Source organism: Erythrolamprus reginae, chromosome 1 (assembly GCF_031021105.1).
Source record: "Erythrolamprus reginae isolate rEryReg1 chromosome 1, rEryReg1.hap1, whole genome shotgun sequence".
NCBI lineage: Eukaryota > Metazoa > Chordata > Lepidosauria > Squamata > Dipsadidae > Erythrolamprus > Erythrolamprus reginae.
The window spans coordinates 319,018,852-319,046,737 of NC_091950.1; the positions used below are offsets into that span (position 1 = coordinate 319,018,852).

At 44.4% G+C, this 27,886-nt stretch overlaps 1 protein-coding gene across 4 annotated transcripts in view; it reads right to left on the reverse strand.

The window, feature by feature from the left end:
• Positions 1 to 285: 285 nt before the first annotated feature.
• Positions 286 to 27,886, reverse strand: part of FBXO30 (F-box protein 30) — a 38,145-nt gene continuing 10,544 nt past the window's right edge. Inside the window, exons 2-8 of one of the 4 annotated variants that reach the window (XM_070733665.1) lie at positions 15,234 to 15,286; positions 14,849 to 14,941; positions 13,921 to 13,960; positions 12,427 to 12,537; positions 10,487 to 10,575; positions 5,793 to 7,839; positions 286 to 2,877 (exon numbers count right to left, since the gene is read on the reverse strand). In XM_070733665.1, the coding sequence (XP_070589766.1) occupies positions 2,674 to 2,877; positions 5,793 to 7,839; positions 10,487 to 10,515 (2,280 nt within the window). In that variant the 5' untranslated portion in view covers positions 10,516 to 10,575; positions 12,427 to 12,537; positions 13,921 to 13,960; positions 14,849 to 14,941; positions 15,234 to 15,286 and the 3' untranslated portion in view covers positions 286 to 2,673. The remainder of the gene's footprint in view (positions 2,878 to 5,792; positions 7,840 to 10,486; positions 10,576 to 12,426; positions 12,538 to 13,920; positions 13,961 to 14,848; positions 14,942 to 15,233; positions 15,287 to 27,886) is intronic. The other 3 variants (XM_070733663.1, XM_070733666.1, XM_070733664.1) reach the window with 3 other exon arrangements.

The window sequence follows — 27,886 nt, forward strand, 5'->3', positions numbered from 1 at the left end:
ATGCCAGAAATTAGGCTGTGCATACAAGCAAAGCCCCATCCATGGGATGAAGGCAACATGCAAAACTGCCCCTTTCCAGTCTGCAGGAACATGTCTTTCTTCAGAACTAGTCTCTGGTGCCCAAAAGGTTGGGGGTCGCTGCACTAAGCTATGAGAAATGCTAGCTCCAGCAATAAAACCATATTTGATAGTGCTGTTGCTTCACCTTAACTATTTAAGAGTGGAGATTTACCAAAGAAAAAAATATTTCTCAAATTATAAAAAACAATCATGTTCTAAACAAAGAAATGTCAAGTGTTTTTATTAGTTAAACTAAACATTGCAAAAAAAAAAACAGCATTAAGTGAACATTAAAACAAAGTAATGGACTCAGTAAGAAAAACAGCTGTATATGTGAAGTTTTAAAGGCAATTCAAATGGAACAAACTAGGAGAGTTTTCAATGTAAGTTTAATATGGAAAGTATACTATTGCAGAAGAAATTAAGTACTAACAAACTATTATTTTGGAAAATTGCACAGCAGTATAAAATACTGATATTCTTTAATTGTATTCCTGCTTGCAAGAATATTTTAAAATATTCTTTACAGCAATGTTTAATAACTCAGGAATAAAACAAGAACCAGTATTAGAAATTTGAAGGCAAAAATGCAAGTAATATTGAGAATAAACTGTTCAAAATGCTTAATGTGAAAAAAAATAAACCAAACATTCATTATAGATTAATCCACACTTCTTTAGAAACCAAGAGATTTCTTGAATACTGCATGAAGCTTTTACAACTACAGCATACTTCTCATATAAGGACTGAGGTATAAAGTATTTTGCCCACCTGTTTTTGAGGAAAAGGTAGAATTGTTTATGTATTGGTAAAATATTTGATGAGTAACAATATATGCATAAACAGCTTCCAACACTTGTGGAATGAATATTCATGGTCGTTTTAGACTGATAGTACTTTTTCTGAAGACAGGCATACATGCCCAGAGATTGCAAATGAAATCTGTATGTATCAAGGGTCAAGTTTCCTGGCCGGAGGCATAACCTCAGTCAAACAATCCAATGTTATCAAAACGAACATGATAGTGATGTACCTTTCATTCTTTTTAAACTGCTAAAATTAGAAGTGTTTTTGCAGCTGAAGATTCCACTAATTGCAGGAAATTTTCTCCTATGTTCTTCAAAGAGAAAGGCAACATTGTGAAAATAATGAACTGATCCCAAGATCCAGGCATTATAGAAAATGGCTATATAAAATATATTCCTTGATGATCTAGCTATATGGCACTAGAGAATGAGGCTTAGCTTTTTAAATATAACTGCTTAATGATAAGCAGATTATTTTCCAGATTCAATTTATGTCAACATAGTCTTAAATCAAGTATATTTAAAAGATATTACCAATATATAGCCAACTTTCCAATACTTTCTTCTTTAAAACTGAAACAAATTATTTTTAAATAAACTTGGTTTTTTAAAATTTGTGGCACCAAGCTCAATAAACTAGTTGTATAGGTATTAAAGCTTTTGAATAATATTAACAAAGGCATTTTGTAAATAGAGAAAACAATCACCCAAATGTCTTCATTATGGAAGACCATGGAAAATATGAAGTTATGAAATAAACATTGAAAACACTTTTTATCCAATGAATTAGTTCTCATCTTATAAAGATGACATATCAAGAGCACTATCCTAACCACATTTCTGCTAGGACAGAAACTCCAATAGAATTTAGTGTACTGAGAATGAGTCCTAAACACTATAAAGTAGCCTTGAAACCACATGCTACATCCAGACTTGTTAACATAACAGAATGTATCTTTTAACACCATAAAACTTAAATGTATTAACATTATGAATCCTGCATAGCTCACTACAGCAAACAGTACAATTTTTTTCAAGATTACCTTTTATTAATACCGAACAATGAAAAAGGGAAGAAAATATATTGATCCAAAATTCTAGCCTAAGTATTTAGAGTCTGAAATAAAATCAAATTTTGTTCCATTGAACTGCTAATAGTAGCAATTTGTGTTGAATTTCAAAAGAAGGTACTATTAAGGGAAAAAAATCTATCTCAGGATTCATTTCATAGGATTTTGCTGCATTAAATTAGAAGTTTTGATGCTAACTCCAAATACATTGTGGATTAGGCTCCTATTCATTTGCATTTAACACTAAAACCACAATTTTAACAAGAAATGACATTAAATAACACTGCATCAGCTTATATGAACACAGCAATCCATAGAATGAAAAGACTCATCAAAACATATGCTGCTAAATTTCGACTAGCGTTCAATGTTACATTCAAATTTGCAAAGAGATAAAATTATACAAAGATTTCTTGCTCGGATGAGCATATCTCTTGAAGTCAATAAAAAGAAATGGATACAGTTAAGTCAGGGAAACTCCAAAAGAAAAAGAAACCTACAAATGATAAAAAATCATACAGAACTCCCCTGACCAGCAAGTTCTGTTTTTAAGGCAATTTTTGTTCATTCTAACCAGACCATATTGTTATAAAAAAATAAATGCCACTTCAAAACATTATGTACATTATGACAAATTTAGCCAGAAATCATATTTAGTAAATTAATAAAGTGTCACAAATTATCATAAGGAGGTTACTTCAGGTGCTTGAGTGTGCAAATAGAGTTATTCTTCATCTTTAAAGTACAGGCTTCAAGACTGAGCGTAAGGACCGTCCTTCTTTTGTTAGTTCTCTTGTGACACACATACAGGGCAGTGGCACAGCTTCCTCCCGTTTCTCTACAGTATTGTAACTGCATTTCTTCAAATGATCAGCCATGCTTACAATGTCCGCAAATTTCCATTCGTTTACAGTACAAAAAGCAGTGCTGAATCGCCATACCTAAAAAATAAATTTCTCTTAGCATGATGGTATATTTATTAGGACACACTCATATGTAAGACATGTAGAACTGGCATTTATAGAATAAATTAACTATATATGTAGTAGTAGTAATAATACTAATACTAATAGTAGTAATAATAATAAGTGAGGACAGTAAAGAACTGGACATCACCTGGCAGTGATCAACTAGATGGATTTTGGCTCAAATATCTGACCATTCTGCATGAAGAAATGGCCCAACAATTCAATAAGATGCTGCAAAAAGGAAGGGTCAGTGAATGGTTGACAACTGGGAAAACATATTTGATACAAAAAGATCCAGCAAAAGGAGCAGCACCAGGAAACTACAGGCCAATAACTTGTCCATCTACTATGTTCAAACTATTGAGTGGCATTATAGCTGACAGAATTCAAGATTATCTTGGGGAGAATGACATGTTACTAAGATGAACAAAAAGGCAACAAACGAAATAGCAAGGGGAACAAAAGATCAGCTTTTAATTGACAAAATGATTCTGGAGAACTGCAAAAGCCGAAAATCTAATCTTCACACAACGTGGATTGACTATAAAAAAGCTTTTGACTTACTCCCATAAAGTTGGATCATCAAGTGCCTAGACACCAATGGGATCTGCAAAAATGTTGGTACTTTCATTGAAAACATGATGCACTGGAAATCTGAACTATTCATTGGAAATGAAAACTACGGATGTGTCAACATCAAAAGAGGAATTTTCCAAGGAGACTCATTATCACCATTGATTTTCATCAGTGCCATGATCCCGTTGTCAACAATCTTACAAAAAACAAACAGCTATCAAATATCCAAGAAATCTAATAAAATTTCACTTCTGCTATACATGGATGACCTGAAGCTGTATGGAAAAAACTGAAACTGATATCCACTCCCTGACCAATACTCTCCGAATTTTTAGCACTGATATCAGCATGGAGTTTGGTTTGGACAAATGTGCCACAGTAGCACTGAAGAAGGGTAAAATCATTGAAAGTGTGGACATAAATATGCCTAATGGTCAAGCCATAAAGTGTCATCAGCCAGAGGCCTATAAATACCTGGGCATACTACAACTGGACAATATCAAACATGGGCATGTGAAAAACATGGTCAGCAAAGAATACACACAAAAGGAAGAAAATTTCTCAAAAACTAGCTTAATGGAGGCAATACCATCAAGGCCATAAACAGATGGGCTATGCCTGTCATAAGATACACTGCTGGCATAATAACTGGAGACAGGCTGAACTGGACAATTTGGACACAAAAACAAGAAAACTCATGACCATTCACTATTCAGTTCACCCTCATAGTGTTGTCGACAGACTGTATCTGCCCAGTAAATCTGGTGGCAGAGGACTTTTACAAGTAAAACGAAAAACATGCATTGGCAGAATACGTCAAAGAAAGTGAACAACCTGCATTGAAAGCACAGCAGACAAAGAATCAGTATAGGAAAACTGCAATGCAAACCAGAGCCGACAGCTGGCGCAATATACCTTTGCATGGGCAGTTCCTTGACAAGATTGAAGGAAAAGTTGATAAGGAAAAGACCTGGTTATAGCTCACTAATGTAATACTGAAGAAGGAGATTGAAGGTTTGATTCTTGCAGCCCAGGAGCAAGCAATCAGAACAAATGCAATCAAGGCCAGGATCGAAAAATCAGTTGATGACCCAAAATGCACACTTTACAAGGAAGCTGATGAAATAATTGATCACAACCTCAGCGGCTGCAAGAAAGTCGCACAGACGGACTACAAACAGAGGCACAACTATGTAGCATGTGTACCACAGCTACCATCTACCAGTGGTAAAGAATTGGTGGGATCATAAACCTGAGAAAGTAATTGAAATCAAACATGCCAAAATACTTTGGCACTTTCAAATTCAAACTGTCAAGGTTTTGAAACACAATACATCGGACCTCACGATTGTGGAAAAGAAAAAAGTATGGATCATTGATGTTGCCATACCAGTTGACAGTCGAATTGATGAAAAACAGCAAGAAAAACTTAGCCGATATCATGATCTTAAAATCAAACTACGACTCTGGCAAAACCAGTACAGGTGGTCCCAGTAGTAATCGACATAATGGGTGCTGTGCCAAAAGACCTCAGCCAGCATTTGAAAACAATAAACATTGACAAAATCACGATTGGTCAGTTGCAAAAGGCCACCATACTTGGATTTGATTGCATCATACGAAAATACATCGCAGAGTCCTAGATGCTTGGGAAGTGTTTGACTTGTGATATTGTGATACAAAATCCAATATGTCAATCTCATTTGCTGTGTATTACTGTTTTTTGTGAATAATAATAATTAATAATGATTAATAATAATAAGTTTTTTTAAAAAAAAATCTCCAAACACCTTTTCCTAGAAAGGATAATGTAAAATATATATTTTAGTATAAAGCAATAAAAAAACCTGCAAACTAATATGGAAATGTGGTGACATACATTTTATATGTATTTATTTATAAAATGATGCAAACATATTGGCTAATAAGACTTTGAAATAGTAACCTGATTTTCCAAATTTCCATTTGTTTTTTTGTCATTTTTAGGACACCATTTTTGGTTGCTTTCTCTTAACTCAGCTAATCTGATATTCAAAATCTGCATATAGAAAGCAGCTAGTGAATATTATAGGGCAGGTACCTTTATACCCATTTCCTAAAAGCTGAACTCTTTTTTGTATTTACTATTATATTAACTATATTTAGTTATGCTGTTCTACAAGTTATTTCTATCTCACTGATCCCATACTCTAAACATCTGCCTCTCACGCAGCATCTGAGAAAGAAATACTGGAAGACCTCAATTTTCATGCAAAGGTCATTCCAATTCAACACAGAGGTAAGCAAGTTCTCACAATTAAATATGTACAAACCTTTTCTTTTATTTGCCATGAAAAACTTCCATCTGGATATATCCTCTTTTCCCACAACAGGATGACCATTCCACGTGCCTGAAGTAAGCTTCCACACACATCCCTCATTAATCTTGACACTTGTGACAGCTGACATAAACTGAAGCCATCTAGAAAACCTGCAATGTGTTGTAGGATCTCAAAAGGAAGATTACTCAGATTGTCACTATGCAGCCCTAAGCAGCATCTCTTATCAGGCTCTGACAACACAGTCGATATAGAAGGCTGAACCCCAAAGGACCGAAGATGTCGATCGTGAATAATTTTTGCTCCTTGTGTTGAAGGACAAAATCTGCGTTGAGAATATGTACATCCATAATATGCCAAAGGACATCGCTGCTCCATCCAGCCATTTAGGCCAGCATGAATATCACCGTGTACGTTCTTAAAATGTGAAGAAAATTCATTTCGTCTAAACAGTTGTCCACAGACAAATGTAAACATTGAACGCTTTGTTTGGTATCTAGTCACACATTCTAGTACCAGGTCTAGCCCAAGAGTCTGAAAAGGGCTAGGATTTGAGAGCTGTGGATTTGCATGATCACACGCAGATGCTGAAGCAATTTCCCCTACCATTGTATTTGTAGCCAGGATTGCAGAAGGGAGAGAAAATGTCTGAGTCCCAAAATCAACATAGTATCCATCAATATTACGACAATCCGATATTCCCCTGCCACCGGGAGAATCTCCAAGACAGAACAGCAATGCTGCTGTGATTAAATCTATTCCCTGAAGGTCCATAGGATCTTCTGTTATTTCCAAATCGGATGTATCTACTGCTTTGTCTTCCTTTGATGCAGAGAAGCAGTAATTTGACAAGTAATTGCGGGTAGGAAGGATAGAAAATGCAATATTTCTGACTTTTTTTGTTTCTATTTCTCTTTGTGGTTGTTCATCATTACAGTCATGTGACATATATATGTGGTCAGTGGTGCCATTAGATAAGCTGTGCAGAGGTATTTCATATTTAACTTGTGCTACAGGAACTGAGTTACAAACATTCCCTGCTTTATCACAGGGAGATGTATTGTGAATATTATTTGCTACATTAAACTGGCTGGAATTACATATATTTAGTTCTTCATTCTGTGGCAGTTTCTCTGTGCTTGAATCATCTAGATAAAAGCCATTACATAAAGGGATAGTATCAAGGCTCATATTCAGTTTGTTGTGTTTTGTAGTATCATAACAAATGTCACTTGACCCATTCTGTTCTAATTGTCCATTTTGATTCAGAATATCCAACTTAATACCACCAATTGCTCCCATGCTATTTTCCTCTACAGAATCGTGTTCTACCACGGCTTGCATGCTGCTGAGTTCTTTTACACAGCAATCTGCATTTCTTTTACATGGTAAGATACTGAGTTTTGAACTCAACAAGCTGGTAGCAGTATTTAGAATATCTAGAGCTGTAGCTAAGCTTTTGGTTGTTTCCACAGTGGCTTGATAAAGTGCACCAAATGATTCCTCATCGACAGGCAATAACCCATTTGCAACTGTAGCATCTGGGGCACTTGCAACCAAAGGTTGTTCTCTGGGTTTTAATATGGGGTCAGGAATTTTTGATGTCATAGTTGCAACTTTGAGAGATTCAAGAAGCATCCGTTGATCTTGAAGGGCAAGAGCCATATCCAACTGCTCAATTTCATCAACATCCTTACTTAGATTCTCATAAGATTTTCGATCTGCGTAACTGACTGGCCATCTATTCCATTCCATAGTGCAGCATACAACACTTGCAGGACAGGTTTCTAGATGTTCTGCAATTTTATTTCGGGTTACGGTAAATGGGCAGCCAAAGCCACTGTTGAGACAAGGCACTCGTTCAAGTGGACATAAAAGGCGATGCTCTTCAGCTTTACATAAATGAAATACTGCTCCACAAACCATAGGGCAGCCAATTAAGTCACAGGAAATCCCAGCTTCTGATCTGGTCATACAACGCCGACTAATACAGTTGACACAATGTAAATGCTGAAGATCTTCCATGGTGGCAGGTTCAGTTCTAAATATAGAAAACAAGAAAGCCAGAGAAGATATCAAGGCTTTTTTAGAACAAACTATTTCTGCAAGAAACTAAAAGAAGAGCTACCATGTTCAAAATCAGAAGAAAATTTTGAATACATCTTGTTTCAAAAATTAAACTCATACTTTTACACACACACACCAAAAAAATTAGGACTGTATTCAGAAAGTTAAATTATCCAATGCAATGAAAATAATATTAAATGAGGTAACAAAAGAGGAAAGCAAAAAAGAGAGGAAAGACAGAGTATAATTTTGGTACCAAATGTATTAATCTGGGAAAGCAAGCAAGCTGGAGCTTACAATAGAGAAGAAGCTCGTTTTTATTACTTATTAAGCTGGGAAACTTATATATTGGCAGAACAATATAGGACAATAGTCATGGTAGCAAAACACTTCTCAGGATGCAGACTTCAAACTATCTACAGTGATCCCTCGATTTTCGCGGCTTCAAACTTCACGAAACGCTATACCACGGTTTTTAAAAAAAAATTAATTAAAAAATACTTCACGGTTTTTTTTCTATACCACGGTTATTTTGACCGCCCTCTTTTGCAGTATATAAAGTCCTCAATGGAAGGCAGACTGGCAGCAATTGTTTTTTCTGCAGTTCTGGCTCAGAAAATAATTTTAAAAAAAACCTATACCAGGACAGCTAGAAATCTCTCAACAAGAAGAAAATAATTAAAATGGGGATTGAAAGCATGTAAAGACGCCGGTGCAGTTTAGCGGCTGCGCTCCAATGGATTTACTTTCCCCTTGGTGCCAAGGGGCTCCAAGGAGAAGGCGTGAGCCGTCGCGACCACTCCTACCTTCGGGCAAGGCGGGAGCAGCCTGGGCTCCGGGACGTCGCGAGGGCGGCGCAGTGGCCATTCGGTTTGGCGCGAGGGAGCGAAGGAGAAAGGCAGGCGGCAGGCTGGGCGTGAGGGTCGGCTGGCTGGAAGGGAGCCTCCCCCTGACCCTCCCCCCCCCAAAGTTTTGCAGAGCGGCTGTTGCGCTGGCGGCAATGTGGCTGCTCCTGGGCTCGGCGGGTGAGTGGGAGCTGGACGAAGGGGAGCAGAGGCGGGCGAGGACAGCCGCCCGCTCCAGCGGAGAAGAGGCGTGAGCTTGAGGGGCGAGCCAAGGGGGAGATGCTGGGGGAAGGGAAGCCTTAGGGCAGCGGGACACGGGACTGCCTCCCGCCGCCTCTTCTCCTTCCCGCCCCTTCTCGCTTTGTGTGTGTGTGCGCGCGGGGAAAAGTTGCTTAGCCGCTCCAGAGCCTCCCGTTCCAGGCACGTAAAGTTCACCAGGAGCTCCCATTTCTCCTTCAGGAGCCACTCCGTCACATCGCGTTCCAGGGGCGACTCGAACGCCCAGAATGCGGCGCTGCCCAGCAACAGGTAGCTCAGGTAGAGGAGCAGCAGCAGCATCATGGAGGGAAACCCGCAGCGCCGCTCCGTCGGGGCAGCCTCCTGTGTCGCCATACTCTGGCCGTCAGGAACGGCAGAGGGGTAGAAATGCCGGAGAGAAGCGCAGCCGTGAGGAGAAATTGCGCCCGCGGCCTCCCTTCCAAAGACTCCGTGCAATAGCGGCGCTTCTCCACCCGGATTCTTCTCCCTGGGCGGGGCCAAAGCAGCAGCATTCCCGATGGTTTCCCCAAATGGAGCGAATCGTTCGATTTGAGCGGCTAAATTTCTAAGCTTAACTTTTGAGTCTCGGGTGTGTGTGGAAGCCTAACAAGAAAAGAATGCGTGGTTTTGGGCCCCGTTGGACAGAAGGGAGTGGGCAGCGGGCGGGCGGGCAGGCGGCGAACGGCGGGCGGGTGCCTACGGGGAACGGGGTGGATCGGGCGGGCGGGCAGTAGCGGCGAGGGCGCCGGAGGCGCTGGGGGGGGCGGGGGCAGCCAAAAATGGTGTTTTTACTTCCGCACCGCTATATCGCGGAAAATCGATTTTCGCGGGAGGTCTTGGAACGTAACCCCCGCGAAAATCGAGGGATCACTATAATTGGAAAAATGAAATTTCACCTGCACCTTTAAGCAAGAGATGAATTTACATACATTAAAAAAAATTCAGACAATCGCAGATCTCAACAAACACACTTTTATGTAATAATATTAATTATATATTAATATATTAATAACATATTAATATATTAATGTGTTAAATATTTCAGGCTTGTTTTATTTTTTCTTGAGTTAGTGTTGTGCTTGCAGTTTTCTAGGTCAGATTTTTAGAAGTGGTTTGTTATTGCCTTCTTTTTAAGTGTGGCAGACTGAGTGCCCCTAAGTCACCCAGCTGGCTTCATTTCTAAGGTAGGAGTAGAATTCACTGTCTCTGGTTCTAGTCTGGTATCTTTAACCACTACCCCCCATCAATTACACCAAACTGGCTTTCTTCAATCACTTACAAAATGTATTATAGCACAGAAATAGAATACAGCCTACGATATAAATTTAAATACATCAAATTTTCTCTGAACAGTCTTAAAGACAACTGCATGTTGTTTTATTTATAAGTTTGCATTGCATTATTATATTATTATATTATTGCATTGTATTAGATTACTATTACATCTAATTACAAAATAATCTCCAGCTTGGAGACCAATCTTATCTGAAAATTAAATTAATACATGTTGGAACTTACTTTGCTTCAGATGAGCTCATAGCTGGCATAGAAGAAAGACCAATCCCTACTGACACTGTAAATATAATGATATTTTTTTCTTGTGGCACCTATCACCAAAAGAAATATTGATCAATCACCAAGTAACTTCAAAGACATACATTTTGTTTGTTCTATATTTACCCACATATTATAGTTGCATTTCAAAGATATACCAGTACATATGCTTTGATCACGTTAATGGTAAATTTGTCTTGACTGGATAATCAGGATTTTGGTAGAAAATTAAGTTTAAATTATATCCCCCAGGTTTGAAATCGGTCTTGCCTTTGCATCTATTTTGTTAATTTGTTTGCATTTTTATATTCCATTTTGTTTGAATTGGATTATTTGGAATTTTTATTACTATCATTTATATATTTTTAACATGTTTGTAACATGAAATTAATATGATTACAGAAACCTACATTTTCAAGAAAACAAAATAAGTTGGCAACTGTTGGTTCATGCTATATGTAGTCCCTAGATAATGTTATTGGCTTTTAATGGAAAAATAAGAGGAAAAAACAATCAATGGCATGATTTGAGTCTTTACTCCAAAGAATGGAAAATACATCCAGGGCTTAAAATACTTGTTTTATCTCAGAACTGTTCCTCCAAACTCTAAAAATTGATGGCATACAATTGTAATATGGTGTCATTATACCAAGATCACAATAAAATACCTATAGTTGAAAAAAATGGCTTCCATAATTCAGAAATTCTACAATTACTGAGGATTCAGAATGGGCAAGTTACTGCTTTCAGTAAGTTTTAACAAACAGCTCTTTGTTTTATTTTTATATTATCATCAGAAGATCAGTGTTGTATCTTCTGCTAAATCTATATCAATTCAGTTCAGTTAAAGTTTAAAAGCCAGGTAAATTTATAAATAATCATCCCATGGGATTAGAATAATGGAAGTTTGCCCAGAACAATGGCTGGTTAACATTACATCTCTAAATTGTGAACAGTTCAAAATTTTAACAACTCCAGTAAGTTCTCCTATATACGAGCTTAATTCATAGTGCTAAAGCATAAAATTGTTTGTTTTTTGGCAGGATATATGAACCCACATATTATGGCTTCACAATATATATGTATAAACCTACTAGTTATAAGGACAGACTTATAAATTTCTAAAAAAATTCTTTAAAAAGTATTCATAAATCAGTTTAAACTTTCTGATTGTATAACAAAATTTATAACATGTACAAAATGTTTTTATCTCCTTCATTAGATGACTATTAACATTCAAAAAGTCTGATAGCACCTTTTCAAAGTAACACATTTTATTAAAAAGCATACATTTTTGTGAGCTGAAGTTCATTTGCAACTAAAAAGGGAAATATTTCATATAGAAAAAACATCGACCCATTTTAACATCCATTTTAAACATATCATTAAATTCTAACTAATATTAATCAGTATTTGCATTACATCATATAAATGAATGTATGGATATCAGACAACAGGCTAAGGTTTAACTTAGGACTCTTCACCTACCTTTAACATAGTGAAGTTTATAGTCATTTTTAAATATCTTTTGGAATGTCCAATAAAAATGAAATAAAAGCTTCTGTTAAGAGGATATTCCCTGGTTATGTTAACTTGTATTAACTATAATTTTTCTCAGGTGATTGATTGCTACTCAAAATCATTTCATTGAGATAGATAGCATATAAATTAAATGGATGGATGGATCTACAACAGGAGGCTTTCCAGCCTTTAAACACTCTTCACCTACCTTTAACAGGTGAGATTTATAGTCATTTTAAAATATATTTTGGAATGTCCAAAAAAGATGAAATAAAAGCTTCTGTTAACTTATTTTCATCTTAAGATCATAAGAAACAAAGATTCACTAATTTGTTTATGTAGGATATCCCAACTCTTTTGAGCTCTTATAAATAATAACTTACCAAAAATCTTCCACTGTTTATTTAAAGAACTATTTTAGCAATATCCTTCCACTGTATATTTCTTTAAACATTATTTAGTTTTATGATGTGGTCCAAATGCATCAATAATATCTAAAATCACAATGAATTATTGTCAATACTGGACAGTGTGATCCTATGTCTATATAAGAAATGGCTTATTTAACTTTGTCCAATTAACTAATACTTTTTCCATTGAGCTCCAATACGCTAAATACTAGAAATATATAGAAATCCTGATTCTAAAGAGGAAAATGTTAGAATGGGAAGAGATTATTCACATTGCATATATTGGAAACTCCCTATTGAAGCTAATTTAAAAACTAAATTAATATCTAAATAACTAATAACTGGTAGAAACAAAAGTGTAAGGAAACAAATAATACCTTAAATAATAACTTGCCCACATCTCCTATATTGCAACAACTATAAGTTGAGCAAGAAAATTCAAATTTGGAGAGTAAGAATAAGCCATAATTATAAATGATGTTTGGAATGTATGCTTTATGGGAAAAGAAATTTGAACACTTTGAACACTGACGTCAAACATGAATTAAATTACCAAGAATTAGATACTACTTTCTGGCATTTTGCTTTAAAGTCTTATATAACAGTATTTATATGTATAGGTAGTCCTCGAGTTACAAATGTAATACAGTAGAGTCTACCCATTCCATTCGTAAGCCAAGGATTCGTGGGAGTGAATCTTGTACCTTCAAAGGGATCACTCCCTCCTTTAGCCCCACATTCACTAATTGAATGTGAGGCTTGTTAAGTGCACATGAGGTATTTCAGGGTGGGGAAGGCCAGGAGGGGGGCTACTGATGGAACAGGCTACCTGCCTACAACTACCCAAGGCGTCCTCTTCCCACTGAAATACTACAATTGCTTTCCACCCCAACCTGCCGCACTGGGTCAATTACCTTCTGAAGATGTAGCAGTCTCCTCTCTAGCCTCTTAGTCATGTGTGCCCCTTTGCAGTTCCATTCAGGCCTCTGTAGGTCTCACCTGGCAGGTTGCTGGCCGAATGGAGCCTCCAGGGACTGTATCCACAGAGACTTCATTTCAGCCTGCAATGGGTCAGGGAAGGCTGCAGAAGGCCGAAAGTGTCAGAGGGCTGGATCCACTACTCAGAAGCTCCATTTCAATGTGCTGGGCAAGGCTGCTGGATATCTGAATGGGGCTTCTGAAGGTCAAATCCATCCTTCAGAATTGCCATTTTGTTTGGTAATGTGCAGGACAAATGTTGCATAACCTCTGCAATTGTTTGCAAGGGCAAGCAAATGCCATGGTGATGCAAGATTTGTAGTTTCGAGCCTTGTTTGCATACACTAGGACACTTATTGTGTCATTTCGAACATTTGTGAACGCTCGTAACCAAGGGTGTACCTGTACAAATACAATATTCAAAAGAATTTTTTTTCACATTGAATTATCTTTATAGAAACTAAATGTTGCATATGTATGTATACATACTTGAATTTGTTCTCTGAAAAGTTGTAAGTTATAAGAAGTCCTAAAAGAAAAAAAATGTTAGTAAATGAAACGTATATTTCTAGAAAACATCTACATATTATTATAAGCTTTACAATGCTTTAGTTGATGCTGATTCATATTTCACATGTGAATAAAATTTATAAAATTCATTTTACTCTAAAGCAGACAGCCTGCAGTCAAAACAGAATAAAATATACCAACTGTACTCTTTTTATCAATAGGAACAGCTGAAATACTAAACGTATGACACATATAAATAAGCTAAATCTATTGATTTAGCTATTACACAGATAATTTATGTGCCTGAGCCAGCTCCACCCCACCCTTGGAGCATGTTAAAAGCTTACTTCCTGGTTATATTAACATCTATTAATTATAATTCTTCTCAGGTGATTGGTTGCTGCTCAGAATCATTTCATTGCGATAGGTGGACATATATATTTAATGGAAGGATGGATCTACAACAAGAGGCTTTCCAACCTTTAAACAGATCCAGTAAAGAAGAACTCATCTCTAAACAATTAATTCATTTAAATATATTTAGCCTTAATCTTCACTTGCTATCTAGTAAATTTAAGCCATTATTTAAAATTTTACTCATACTTACCGGTATGATAGAGAATAGATTTTGGCTTTCTGTGTGACATCTTTTCAGATACTGAAATAATGTAATTTCATATCCTTATCCCTGAAACTTTTGACATTATTAAACTTTCACCTATTTACATTAGTGTTTGTGTTTTCAAATTCCATGATCATCCTGTTTTTTTCAAAATGAATTAGTTTATCTGAATCCTTTTTAAAATATGGTATCAAAATTTAACCTATCGGGTTAGGGTAAAATTTACTCAATAGAGAATAAGCTAAAAAGATAAAGGTACAAAAAGTAAAGAAATAATCAACTTACCAGATTACAACTTTCCAAAGAACAATACAGCAGTGAAGTTCTTTTGTATAATCTCCATTCTTATGTTATTTAGATGTCAACACAGCTAAAACACTACAAAGATACAGAATCATATGCTAAGTTCTTCTTTTTTTTAACCCATAAAGCAAAGTTTAACCCATAAAGCAAATGGAAAAAAAATCCTCTTAAATTTTTAAATTATAAAGATATGAAGTAACTCCTTTTCTCTCTTAATTTTATTAAACTGCAACCACATGAACAACCGAAATATATGATTAAAAATGTAATATAATAACATTTTAAATAATTCCTTTTGCAATGCAATTCAATGCTTCTCCCCTACTTTCTTCCTCTCCACATGTTTTTAATCTTTTTGCAATATTACCTTATTGCCAGAATAGATTTTCAGCTGTTGTGTGTGTGTGGGGGGTGTTCCTCCTGTAACAAAACAAATTAAGTTCAATAAAATGTCACCTCTGTTTTAGTAGAGTTTTATTCTTTGGATTGAAATACAGTGTGATGACCCAGGAAAAAACTGCACCGTCACAATCATCAGAATACTAATTTGAACTTCAAAAACAAAAGAAACAATTTGTTTACAAATAATTAATAATAATAATACTTTATTAGATTTGTATGCTGCCCCTCTCCGAAGACTCAAGAGACTCAAGTTTATCAAGAGAAGAATTTTCTCTTGATAAACTAGAGAAAAGTGAGACAATGAAACATACTGTATATGGGTTATACCCAACTCAGATTTGCATCAAAAATCCCCCATACAAATAATTGCAAATTTATTCAGAGATGATCCAATCTCTTAACATATATTACTGAGCATACTCAATTTGTTTTCTGGAAATAGAACAGATTAGCAATGAGCTGGCAAAATTTGAGCTGGCAATGGTTTTCTCAGCAAGAGAAGAGACTCAAGAGACTGACAGAATCTAAGGAATTCCTAAATGCTATGAGGGGTTTTCCAGTCTCAGTGGTTAGTCATTCAGAGGCCCTGATCAGTAATATCTTGTGTACGGTTTCAATTTGAGAGCTGATAAGGGTACTAATGCTGCATATCTTGTAGTGAATGAAATCAAGCACATATTAGGGGGCACAATCAAACCTATAGGGTTGAATAGCAGTAGTGGTATAACGACCGTTTCACAGGGGTTGCCTAAGACCATGGGAAAAGACAAATTTCCCATGGTGTTATGAACTAAAGCTTCTATTCTGGCACCTTGGAACATATTCTTACAATCCGATCAATCAGGTGTTTACAGTGGGGGTGTCCCTCTGACCTTCCTGCAAATCAGCTTAAAACTCTGTTGGGAGAATTGGTGCTAGACTTACGGTTGGGGGTTACCACAACATGAGGAACTGTATTAAAGGGTCACGGCATTAGAAAGATTGAGAACCACTGTAGATGGTAAAAAAAACCCCAACCCTCACTTCTGCACCATCACTGCAGGGCTTCCGAGGGGGGAAGGTGTGTGGATCTGATTTGTTCAAGACTAGCCATGAGGAAGTCCCATTTGATTACATTGCTTACATCAGCTCTTAGATGCATTATTGACTTGGAAGGGGATGCCATTTGATTAGAATGTATAAAATCAGTTTCAGGTTTCTTTACTAGAAGTGCACAAGACACTTCTGGGGGTTAAGTCAAGCTTGCAGACAATCTTGGGTATTGGATCTTCAGGCCTGCCACATTTAACGCTTTGGGAAACTGGGAGAGGAGATTATGTGAGTAGGGAGATAGTCAAAATAACATTTCTTTCTGCAAGAGTCAAGGTCACTCTACCCTGTACCTGAAGGATGTCCCTGGGAAGCATCTCCAGTTGGGACTGTGCTTTGATTGGACAATGTGATGGACATCTGGCTGCTGAGGCAGAGACCTGAACTTCCTTTTGGATGGGGAAAGCCTGGAAGCTTTCAAATTCAGGTTTCACAGATGTGCCAATATGACATCTCTAATAAAATGGAACTTTGAGGAATCTCAAGCCTCGGAGCTTTATTTCGCTGGGGATGTTACTTGAAACCCTGACATTATCTGTATTAATTTCTAAAATTCAGCATAGACAGCTTGAAAGTGCTGTCCAATTATATGCATTGTGGGGAGGCAGGAACTACATAATTACACTTTGATTTCAGACCTACATATAACACAGAAGTCTTGAATGATTACCATGAGAGAAATGCCGCCCCGAGTTTTCCGAGAAAGGCGGCATACAAGTCTAATAAATTAATAATAATAATAATAATAATAATAATAATAACAACAACAACAACTGAATACAGTGATCCCTCGAGTTTCGCGATCTCGATCTTCGCGAAAACGCTATATCGCGATTTTTCAGCAATTGTTACCATCTCGATCTTCGCGAATACTATATCGCGATTTTCCCCACCCGATCAGGTCACTCTCTTCCTTCCTTTCTCATCTTTCTTTCTCTCTCTCTATGTTGCTTCTTCCTCTCTCACACTCTCTTCCTCCCTCTCTCATCTCTTTCTTTCCTTCTCTCTCTTTCTCTCCCCCTCTTGCTCTCGAGCGGCCGCCTAGCAGCTGATCTGCTCGGCAGCGCAGCAGCAGCGAGGAGCCGAAGATCTTCGGCTCCTCGCTGGTGCTGTGCTGCCGAGCAGATCAACTGCTAGGCGGCCGAAGGAACGTTCCCTGGGTCTTCCCCGCCTCGGATCCTCGCTGATGCCCGCCCGCCGTTTGCCGCTCGCCCCGTTCGGCGGCCGCACGTCCCGTTCGCCCGCCGCTCGCCCCGTTCGCCAGCTGCTCCCCTCGTTCGCCCCCCCACTCCCCTCGTTCGCCCGCCGCTTGCCTCATTCGCCCGCCGCTCCCCTCGTTCGCCCCCCACTCCCCTCGTTCGCCCGCCGCTCCCCTCGTTCGCCCCCCCACTCCCCTCGTTCGCCCGCCGCTCGCCTCGTTCGCCCGCCGCTACTCGATAGCAAGTTCGATAATGAAATCCAACCCGCAGCGGCCCTTTCCCTCTCCAGGCTGCGGGAGGGGTCCGGAGAACAAGGCCTGGCGCCGCGCTCCCGGCTGGGCTTTTTTCCCCCATTTCCCCTCAGGTGGAATTTCAGACCCTCCGCCGGTTGGATTTCATTAGCAGGCTCGATAGCAAGTTCTTCCTCCCTTTAGAAAGGCCCGCAGCCTCCTCCGCCCGGCGAGGCCGCCAGCGAGGACCCGCAAAGCCGCCGCCGCCGCAGCGAGGCCAAGCCGCCCGCTCCCACGGCACGGGCTCCCAACACAGCGCCGCTCAGCCCGCCCTCGGCGATGCCTCCGCGGATCTGCAAACCCAGCCGAGCGACGCCTCTGGTCTGGGCGAAGGCAGTGGGCAGGCCCCGCCGCAGCAGTCCCCGCGGGCACCGCGCGCCAAGGGCCGGCCAGGCCGCCGGCCAACAAAGGGGCTCCCTCGCCTCCCTCGGGCAGGTTTACAAAGGCAGCGCGGCAACTTGGAGCCCGGCACGCCCCGCAGCCCTCGCCTCGCCCGCCCCCGCCTGGCCGGCGCTCCGGCTACCCCCGGCTGAGGAAGAACCGAGTAGCCCCCGCCCTCCCCCGCCCGGCTCCCTTCAGCCCCCCGGGGCCAAGCGGGCGGGGGGCGGGCGGGACTTCGCCTGTCTCCGCCGCCCGCATCGCCCCTCCGGCGGGCCGGCCTCCCCCGCCCGCCTCTGCTGCAGCCGCCGCCGCCTCCCCGACTGGCACAAAAGGGCCCCGCCCGCCCCGCCCCGAAGCTTACCTTGCGAGTTTTTGGCTGCGGGGGGAGAAGTAGGATTTTCCTAACTCCCTCCCCCTGCAGCCAAAAACTCAAAGCCTGTATCCTGCCGCCCGGTTTACCCAGGACACGAGCGGCGAAGTGACTTGGAGGAATGGAAAGTCCAAACCGCCCGGTTTCAGTGGGGTTTCCCCGTTGCCCAGGGATTCCTTCGCCCGAACGGAGGTGGCTGTGGTGGGTTCAGGAATCCCTGGGCAACGGGGAAACCCCACTGAAACCGGGCGGGTTAAGCCTCCTTCGGCGACTGCGGAACTGCTTGCTGTCAACTTTGCACTGGGCAAAGAACTCTTCACCTCCCGCCAGGCATGGACGAAAGGCGTGGAAGTCTATTGTAGCAGCTGCTACAGCGGAGACATTTTGGGGGGGAGGCAGGAGGCAGGAGATCCGGCCCTTCACTTGCCCTCCCAGCAAAAGGCAAAGCCGCGCAGCTCCCCAGCCGCCAAAGGAGGCTTAACCCCACCCCTCTGTCCCACCCATCGCCCGTGGTCGGCATAACCTCCTCCTGCCTATCCCCGCTCTTCTGCTGGCCACGGGCGATGGGTGGGACAGAGGGGTGGGGTTAAGCCTCCTTCGGCGACTGCGGAACTGCTTGCTGTCAACTTTGCACTGGGCAAAGAACTCTTCACCTCCCGCCAGGCACGGACGAAAGGCGTGGAAGTCTATTGTAGCAGCTGCTACAGCGGAGACATTTTGGGGGGGAGGCAGGAGGCAGGAGATCCGGCCCTTCACTTGCCCTCCCAGCAAAAGGCAAAGCCGCGCAGCTCCCCAGCCGCCAAAGGAGGCTTAACCCCACCCCTCTGTCCCACCCATCGCCCGTGGTCGGCATAACCTCCTCCTGCCTATCCCCGCTCTTCTGCTGGCCACGGGCGATGGGTGGGACAGAGGGGTGGGGTTAAGCCTCCTTCGGCGACTGCGGAACTGCTTGCTGTCAACTTTGCACTGGGCAAAGAACTCTTCACCTCCCGCCAGGCACGGACGAAAGGCGTGGAAGTCTATTGTAGCAGCTGCTACAGCGGAGACATTTTGGGGGGGAGGCAGGAGGCAGGAGATCCGGCCCTTCACTTGCCCTCCCAGCAAAAGGCAAAGCCGCGCAGCTCCCCAGCCGCCAAAGGAGGCTTAACCCCACCCCTCTGTCCCACCCATCGCCCGTGGTCGGCATAACCTCCTCCTGCCTATCCCCGCTCTTCTGCTGGCCACGGGCGATGGGTGGGACAGAGGGGTGGGGTTAAGCCTCCTTCGGCGACTGCGGAACTGCTTGCTGTCAACTTTGCACTGGGCAAAGAACTCTTCACCTCCCGCCAGGCACGGACGAAAGGCGTGGAAGTCTATTGTAGCAGCTGCTACAGCGGAGACATTGGGGGGGGGAGGCAGGAGGCAGGAGATCTGGCCCTTCACTTGCCCTCCCAGCAAAAGGCAAAGCCGCGCAGCTCCCCAGCCGCCAAAGGAGGCTTAACCCCACCCCTCTGTCCCACCCATCGCCCGTGGCCGGCAGAAGAGCGGGGATAGGCAGGAGGAGGTTATGCCGACCACGGGCGATGAGTGGGACAGAGGGGTGGGGTTAAGCCTCCTTTGGCGGCTGGGGAGCTGCGCGGCTTTGCCTTTTGCTGGGAGGGCAAGTGAAGGGCCGGATCTCCTGCCTCCTGCCTCCCCCCCCCCAAATATCTCCGCTGTAGCAGCTGCTACAATAGACTTCCACGCCTTTCGTCCGTGCCTGGCGGGAGGTGAAGAGTTCTTTGCCCAGTGCAAAGTTGACAGCAAGCAGTTCCGCAGTCGCCGAAGGAGGCTTAACCCGCCCGGTTTCAGTGGGGTTTCCCCGTTGCCCAGGGATTCCTGAACCCACCACAGCCACCTCCGTTCGGGCGAAGGAATCCCTGGGCAACGGGGAAACCCCACTGAAACCGGGCGGTTTGGACTTTCCATTCCTCCAAGTCACTTCGCCGCTCGTGTCCTGGGTAAACCGGGCGGCAGGATACAGGCTTTGAGTTTTTGGCTGCAGGGGGAGGGAGTTAGGAAAATCCTACTTCTCCCCCCGCAGCCAAAAACTCGCAAGGTAAGCTTCGGGGCGGGGCGGGCGGGGCCCTTTTGTGCCAGTCGGGGAGGCGGCGGCGGCTGCAGCAGAGGCGGGCGGGGGAGGCCGGCCCGCCGGAGGGGCGATGCTGGCGGCGGAGACAGGCAAAGTCCCGCCCGCCCCCCCGCCCGCTTGGCCCCGGGGGGCTGAAGGGAGCCGGGCGGGGGAGGGCGGGGGCTACTCGGTTCTTCCTCAGCCGGGGGTAGCCGGAGCGCCGGCCAGGCGGGGGCGGGCGAGGCGAGGGCTGCGGGGCGTGCCGGGCTCCAAGTTGCCGCGCTGCCTTTGTAAACCTGCCCGAGGGAGGCGAGGGAGCCCCTTTGTTGGCCGGCAGCCTGGCCGGCCCTTGGCGCGCGGTGCCCGCGGGGACTGCTGCGGCGGGGCCTGCCCACTGCCTTCGCCCAGACTAGAGGCGTCGCTCGGCTGGGTTTGCAGATCCGCGGAGGCATCGCCGAGGGCGGGCTGAGCGGCGCTGTGTTGGGAGCCCGTGCCGTGGGAGCGGGCGGCTTGGCCTCGCTGCGGCGGCGGCGGCTTTGCGGGTCCTCGCTGGCGGCCTCGCCGGGCGGAGGAGGCTGCGGGGCTTTCTAAAGGGAGGAAGAACTTGCTATCGAGCCTGCTAATGAAATCCAACCGGCGGAGGGTCTGAAATTCCACCCGAGGGGAAATGGGGGAAAAAAGCCCAGCCGGGAGCGCGGCGCCAGGCATTGTTCTCCGGACCCCTCCCGCAGCCTGGAGAGGGAAAGGGCCGCTGCGGGTTGGATTTCATTAGCAGGCTCGATAGCAAGTTCGATAGCGGCGGGCGAACGAGGCGAGCGGCGGGCGAACGAGGGGAGTGGGGGGGCGAACGAGGGGAGCGGCGGGCGAACGAGGGGAATGGGGGGAGAACGAGGGGAGCGGCGGGCGAACGGGGCGAGCGGCGGGCGAACGGGATGTGCGGCCGCCGAACGGGGCGAGCGGCAAACGGCGGGCGGGCATCAGCGAGGATCCGAGGCGGCGGGGAAGACCCAGGGAACGTTCCTTCGGCCGCCCAACAGCTGATCTGCTCGGTAGCGCGGCAGCAGCGAGGAGCCGAAGATGAGGTTTCCCCGTTGCCCAGGCAAAGGGGAAACCCCATCTTCGGCTCCTCGCTGCTGCCGCGCTACCGAGCAGATCAGCTGTTGGGCGGCTGAAGGAACCTTCCCTTGGTCTTCCCCACCGCCCACACGCAAACTTCACCATCTGCGCATGTGCGGCCATGAAAAAATGGCCGCACATGCGCAGATGGTGTTTTTACTTCCGCACCGCTATATCGCGAAAAATCGAGTTTCGCGAGGGGTCTTGGAACGGAACCCTCGCGAAACTCGAGGGATCACTGTATTCTGAAACTTTCAGCAAGTAGCCTGTGGACCCAATAACCATGAGCTATCTATAACCATGTAGGTGGTCAACCTCTACATATATGTATTTCATCTATTGAATTGAATCAGAGAAGGTTGTACAGGCACTTGAGTGTCTGATGGATTCATAAGCACCAATAAACTAAAGCTAAATTCAGGTAACACAAAGGTGCAGCAAAAAAACCCCTGGGAATTTAGCCTATAGTAGACCAGGACACATTCATTCTGAAGGTACAGTTATCTCAGCTGGATTATCATATGCAAGTCTGTCTGGGCCAAAGCAGACTAATTTTGGCAATCCATGTTCTAATAATCTTTTTATTGCATAGAACTATCAATTCCATGTAGAGTGACTGTTAAAAGACTAACTAGAAGCTATGTCTGATCCAGAACAAAGTTGCCATAAAGTACTCTTCCTATCAACACTGGACTGGTTGTCTTTGAGCCACCAGACCCAACTTAAGTGGTTTGACACTGATCTGAAGTTGTTTAACCAATATAACCATTGGTCTGTATAGCTCTAGGAAGCTTATGACCAGATATGCTTCAAGTAATGTCATATGACTGAAGTATTTAAATCAAAATTGAAAAGCCTGGCTCATGATCCCATTGGCTAATTCAGTTTACTGTGCAAAAGTCAAAAATAACGTCTTCCCAGTGCTAGTTGTCCCAATTACAGAATTCTCATCCAGATAATTATCCTTTTCCAATGAACAACTGAAACTGCTCTTCACTTAGAAATGTGGAGGACAATGCAACAGTGCCTTTCTATTGTTATGCTGATGCATAATATTTAAAATAATCTTTAAATGTTAATTATTAATAATTATTTATATCATTGTCCTGATTTCCCCAAGTCTAGCCTTTCTCCCCTCCTCCACATCTCTATTTCATATACAATTTGCTCTGGTTACTCCTATAAAATTAAATACTATGTCAGTCCCAAGCTATGGAATGCATGCCCTCAGTAATTTTATTTGGCTCCTGACTATCTCTGCATTTAGGAATTAGGAAAAAAACACCATATTTTTATCAAGTCTTTAATTAACTTTAGCATTTTTTTCTCCTAATTTCTAATCTTTATTTTAACAATATTAAACTTAAGGATATTTGAATAGGAAAGTAAATCAAAGCACTAAATAATAAACCACTTATTCTAATTAATATCACATTTACTGGTAACAAATGCCCAGTTAGAGAGCACCTTGTGATAGGGAAATTTAAAGCAGGAGGTAGATAAAAGAAAAGCAGTTATATCCCCAAAATCAGCCTTCGCTTCTCAAGCATTTTTCTCCAACAGATTTCCAGATGCATTGGTAAACATGCTTAGAATGCTACATGAAGATCAAAGGAAGAAGTTACATTCGTGACTATTGCAACAGGTGCATATTTGATTTAAAAAAACAGGCTGGGAAAATAATAGATCTGATTAAAATATGTGTGTGTGTGTGTGTGTGTGTGTAAAAAACATATTTTTGCTGATAATGAAAAGGAAGAGAGACTAGTATAGATCTATTTCTAGCTATTTTGCTCTCATCAGCTAGCTATACTGTGACCGGGATTTGAACCTGGACAGTATCTTTGATTTGACAGGAAAATGTGTGTGTGTGTGTGTGTGAGACACGTTTTTGTTGAATTGTTAAAATTAAGGGAGACTAGGATAGTACTATTTTGGCCTTGTTCTGGCCTCATCAGCTTGCTTGTAAGGCAGAGAATTAACCTCTAGGCCATAGGATCTGATCCCTTCAGCTTTGTACCCAGTACAAATCCCAGTAAGGGTATAGCTAGCTGATGAGGCCAGAACAAGGCCAGTGTGATTCGACAGAAAAAACATATAGCCCCTCCCTGGTACAAAGCTGATGGGATCAGCTCCTGTGGCCTAGAGGTTAATTCTCTGCCTTACAAGGCAGAAGCTACAGGATCAAATCCCAGTAAGGGTATGGCTAGCTGATGAGGCCAGAACAAGGCCGAAATAGTCTCCCTTAATTTTAAAAATTCAGCAAAAACATGTGATACATGCAGAATATAGTTAACTGCCTTGAAATGGCCCTGGGTTGGGCCTAGAGGCAAAAAAGAACTTTGATGCTCCTTCAATATACCAGGGTGATGCGACAGAAAACACACACACACACACACAGTATATTATGTATGTACGTATGTATGTATGTATATGTGTGTGGGTGTGTGTGTAGGTATACACATACACACATACATACAATGGTACTTTAACTGAAAGTAAACCAAATTCTATTAAAATACAGTGGTACCTCAAGATACGAACCCCTCGTCTTACGAACAACTCGTGATACGAACCCGGGGTTCAGAAAAAATTTGCCTCTTCTTACGAACTTTTTTCGTGTTACGAACGCCAAATCCGAACTTCCGGGTTTGGCGTTCGGAGGCTCCTGGGAAGCCGCCTGGCTGTTTTAAAAGGTGACCGCCGGGCTGGGGGGCTTCCCAGCACCCCCCCCAACCCCGAACCCGGAAGTTCGGCAAAAGTTCGGGGTTCGGGAGGTTGCTGGGAAGCCCCCCAGCCCGGCTGTCACCTTTTAAAACAGCCGGGCGGCTTTCCAGGAGCCTCCCGAAGCCGAACGCCAAACCCGAACTTCCGCGTTCGGCTTCGGGAGGCTCCTGGAAAGCCGCCCGGCTGTTTTAAAAGGTGACCGCCGGGCTGGGGGGCTTCCCAGCAACCTCCCGAACCCCAAACTTTTGCTGAACTTCCGGGTTCGGGGTGTTGCTGGGAAGCCCCCCAGCCCGGCGGTCACCTTTTAAAACAGCCGGGGGGGGGGCTTCCTAGCAGCCTCCCGAAGCCGAATGCAGAAGTTCGGGTTTGGCGTTCGGCTTCGGGAGGCTCCTGGAAAGCCGCCCGGCTGTTTTAAAAGGTGACCGCCGGGCTGGGGGGCTTCCCAGCAACCTCCCGAACCCCGAACTTTTGCCGAACTTCCGGGTTCGGGGTGTTGCTGGGAAGCCCCCCAGCCCGGCGGTCACCTTTTAAAACAGCCGGGGGGGCTTCCTAGCAGCCTCCCGAAGCCGAACCCGGATGTTCGGGTTTGGCGTTCGGCTTCGGGAGGCTGCTGGGAAGCCCCCCGGCTGTTTTAAAAGGTGACAGCCGGCGGCGGGGCTTCTTTCCGGGTTCGGGAGGCAACTTTGGGGTTTTGTCTGGGAGGGAGGGCAAGAGGTCCGGTGCTGGGGGAGGGAGTCAGGAAGGTCCTCCTGCTCTATCCCCAGCGAAAAACACAAAGACGGTCTGCTGCCGCATGACAGGCAGGGCAGAGCAGCCTGCAGCAAAGGGAGTCTGAAACCGCCGGCGGCTTCAGCTTCCCATTGCTCCGCGGGTGGCGGCAGACCGCCTTTGTATTTTTGGCTGGGGGGGGGAAGCAGGAGGTGCAGGATCGGCGGGCGTGGGGCGAAGCAGCAGGTCTGCATCCTGGGCGGGCGGGCGGCGAGCGAGGAGCCGCGGCCGAGCAGGCCAGCGAGGGTGCATCCAACTTGGGGCTGGCGGCGCCCGACGCAGCGGGGAACATCAGTGCAGGAGGCAGGAGAGGACCGGGCGAAGTGAGGAGAACCACCGCTGTCGCCGCTCGGCCGCGCCTCCTCGCCCGCCGCCCACCCACCTGCCCAGGATGCAGACCTGCTGCCTTGCCCTGCGCCTGCCGCCGGCCCGATCCTGCATCTCTTGCTTCTGGGCTGGCAACGTCTCCGGCTGCTTAGCTTCTCCTGTCCAGCCCGAAGCCGAAAGAAAAACGTGGAGGCTGGTGAACAAAGGGCAGAACTTTCGGCTTCTGGATGGATGGGAGGAGCTACGCGCCTGTCGGAGACCTTCCTGGGCATGAAAGCTCCCGAATCCAACAAGGACGAAAACCAGGAAGCTCTCCGAGCTTGGGAAGGAGCTTCCTGGTTTTCGGCCTTGTTGGATTCGCGAGCTTTCATGCCCAGGAAGCTCTCCGAGATCGGGAAGCCGCCCACGATCAGTCGGCTGCAGGCGGGAGGAAAGCGAATGCCACGGGGCTGGGCTCGGCTCCCCCCCTTACCAGCCCAGCAGGCAGCCGCCGCGGAAGGCTCCATTCTGTTCCCTGCCGGCCCGATTGAGGGGCCGGCGGGAGGAAAGCGAATGCCTCTCTTTGTTGCGCTGCCTGGCTGGCAGCGGAAGATGTAACCGAGCCCACGGGGCCGGACTCCGTGGCCGGCAGGGAACAGAACGGAGCCTTCCACGGTGGCTGCCTGCTGGGCTGGTAAGAGGGGGAGCCGAGCCCAGCCCCGTGGGCTCGGTTACATCTTCCGCTGCCAGCCAGGCCATGCTGGCGGAAGCGCAACAAAGAGAGGCATTCGCTTTCCTCCCGCACGCAGCCGTCTGACCGTGGGCTCCTTCCCGATCTCGGAGAGCTTCCTGGCTTTCGTCCTTGTTGCATTCGCGAGCTTTCATGCCCAGGAAGCTCTCCGAGATCGGGAAGCCGCCCACGATCAGTCGGCTGCGGGTGGGAGGAAAGCGAATGCCACGGGGCTGGGCTCGGCTCCCCCCCTTACCAGCCCAGCAGGCAGCCGCCGCAGAAGGCTCCATTCTGTTCCCTGCCGGCCCGATTGAGGGGCCGGCGGGAGGAAAGCAAATGCCTCTCTTTGTTGCGCTGCCTGGCTGGCAGCGGAAGATGTAACCGAGCCCACGGGGCCGGGCTCCGTGGCCAGCAGGGAACAGAGCGGAGCCCACATGGCTGTGCTCCGTGACGGGGACCACTGGCCTGCCTAGCGGGCTGGGAGGGAGGCGGAATACGGGAGGAGGAGGGAGGAAGGAGAGAGAGAGAGGGAAGCCGCCCGGCTGTTTTAAAAGGTGACAGCCGGGCGGCAGCGTTTTTTTGCGGCGGTTTTTTTTGTTGCACGGATTAATTGACTTTACATTGTTTCCTATGGGAAACAATGTTTCGTCTTACGAACCTTTCGTCTTACGAACCTCCCCCTGGAACCAATTAAGTTCGTATCTTGAGGTACCACTGTACTCAGATATAGTAATTCTGTAGCCAGATTATAACATTGTAACTAATGTTGATATGATGTTGCACTCTTTCATAGAACACTCTTGCCAATTGGATGTAAATACCAAATAGTCCCAAAGAATGCAGAACTTTGTTAATACTTTACAATCTTTTATAGTTTGCTACTTAATTCTTAGCATTAATCCAGTTAAGTCAAAGATGCTGTCCCCTGCTATTCCATTGAACTACAAAAGACTACAGTGTAACATTCAATTATCATATAACTGAAATGTAGAAATGGAGCTTCATATTCATAATAGTTACATTCCAGCATATAATCATGGTTAATGAAACCACTTATCAGTCAGCAGGTCTATGAGACTTGGGAGTTAGACCTAGACAATGACCAATTTTTAAAAAAAATCATGAAGAAATATAAGGAAACAGCTGAAATAAAGATAGTCTATAAAATTATTGAATCAAAATATGGAAGAAGGGGGAAACTACTCCACTTGCTCCTGCTCTGAACTGTATTGTTTCCTGATTAACTTTGGTTGTGCTTGGTGTGACTAAATTAAAAAGTAGCAGATAATTATGCTTTGCCAGGTCTTGTTTTTCAGAACCTGTCCTTACAGAGTTGGGAAGCAACTTCTGCCTATTGAACTTGATACTGTCATCCATTAATGGGTCAAATTAAACACTTTATCCCCTATGGCACTCCCAGCTGCAGAATCTTAAAGGCAAAACTTGCATGAACATTTGCCATATTTCTCCATTATACACTTGTTCACTTTCATTGAGTGAACAAGTGTGTAAGAAGTATATGCAGGAAGTTTTGACCATATAAGGTCAAAACA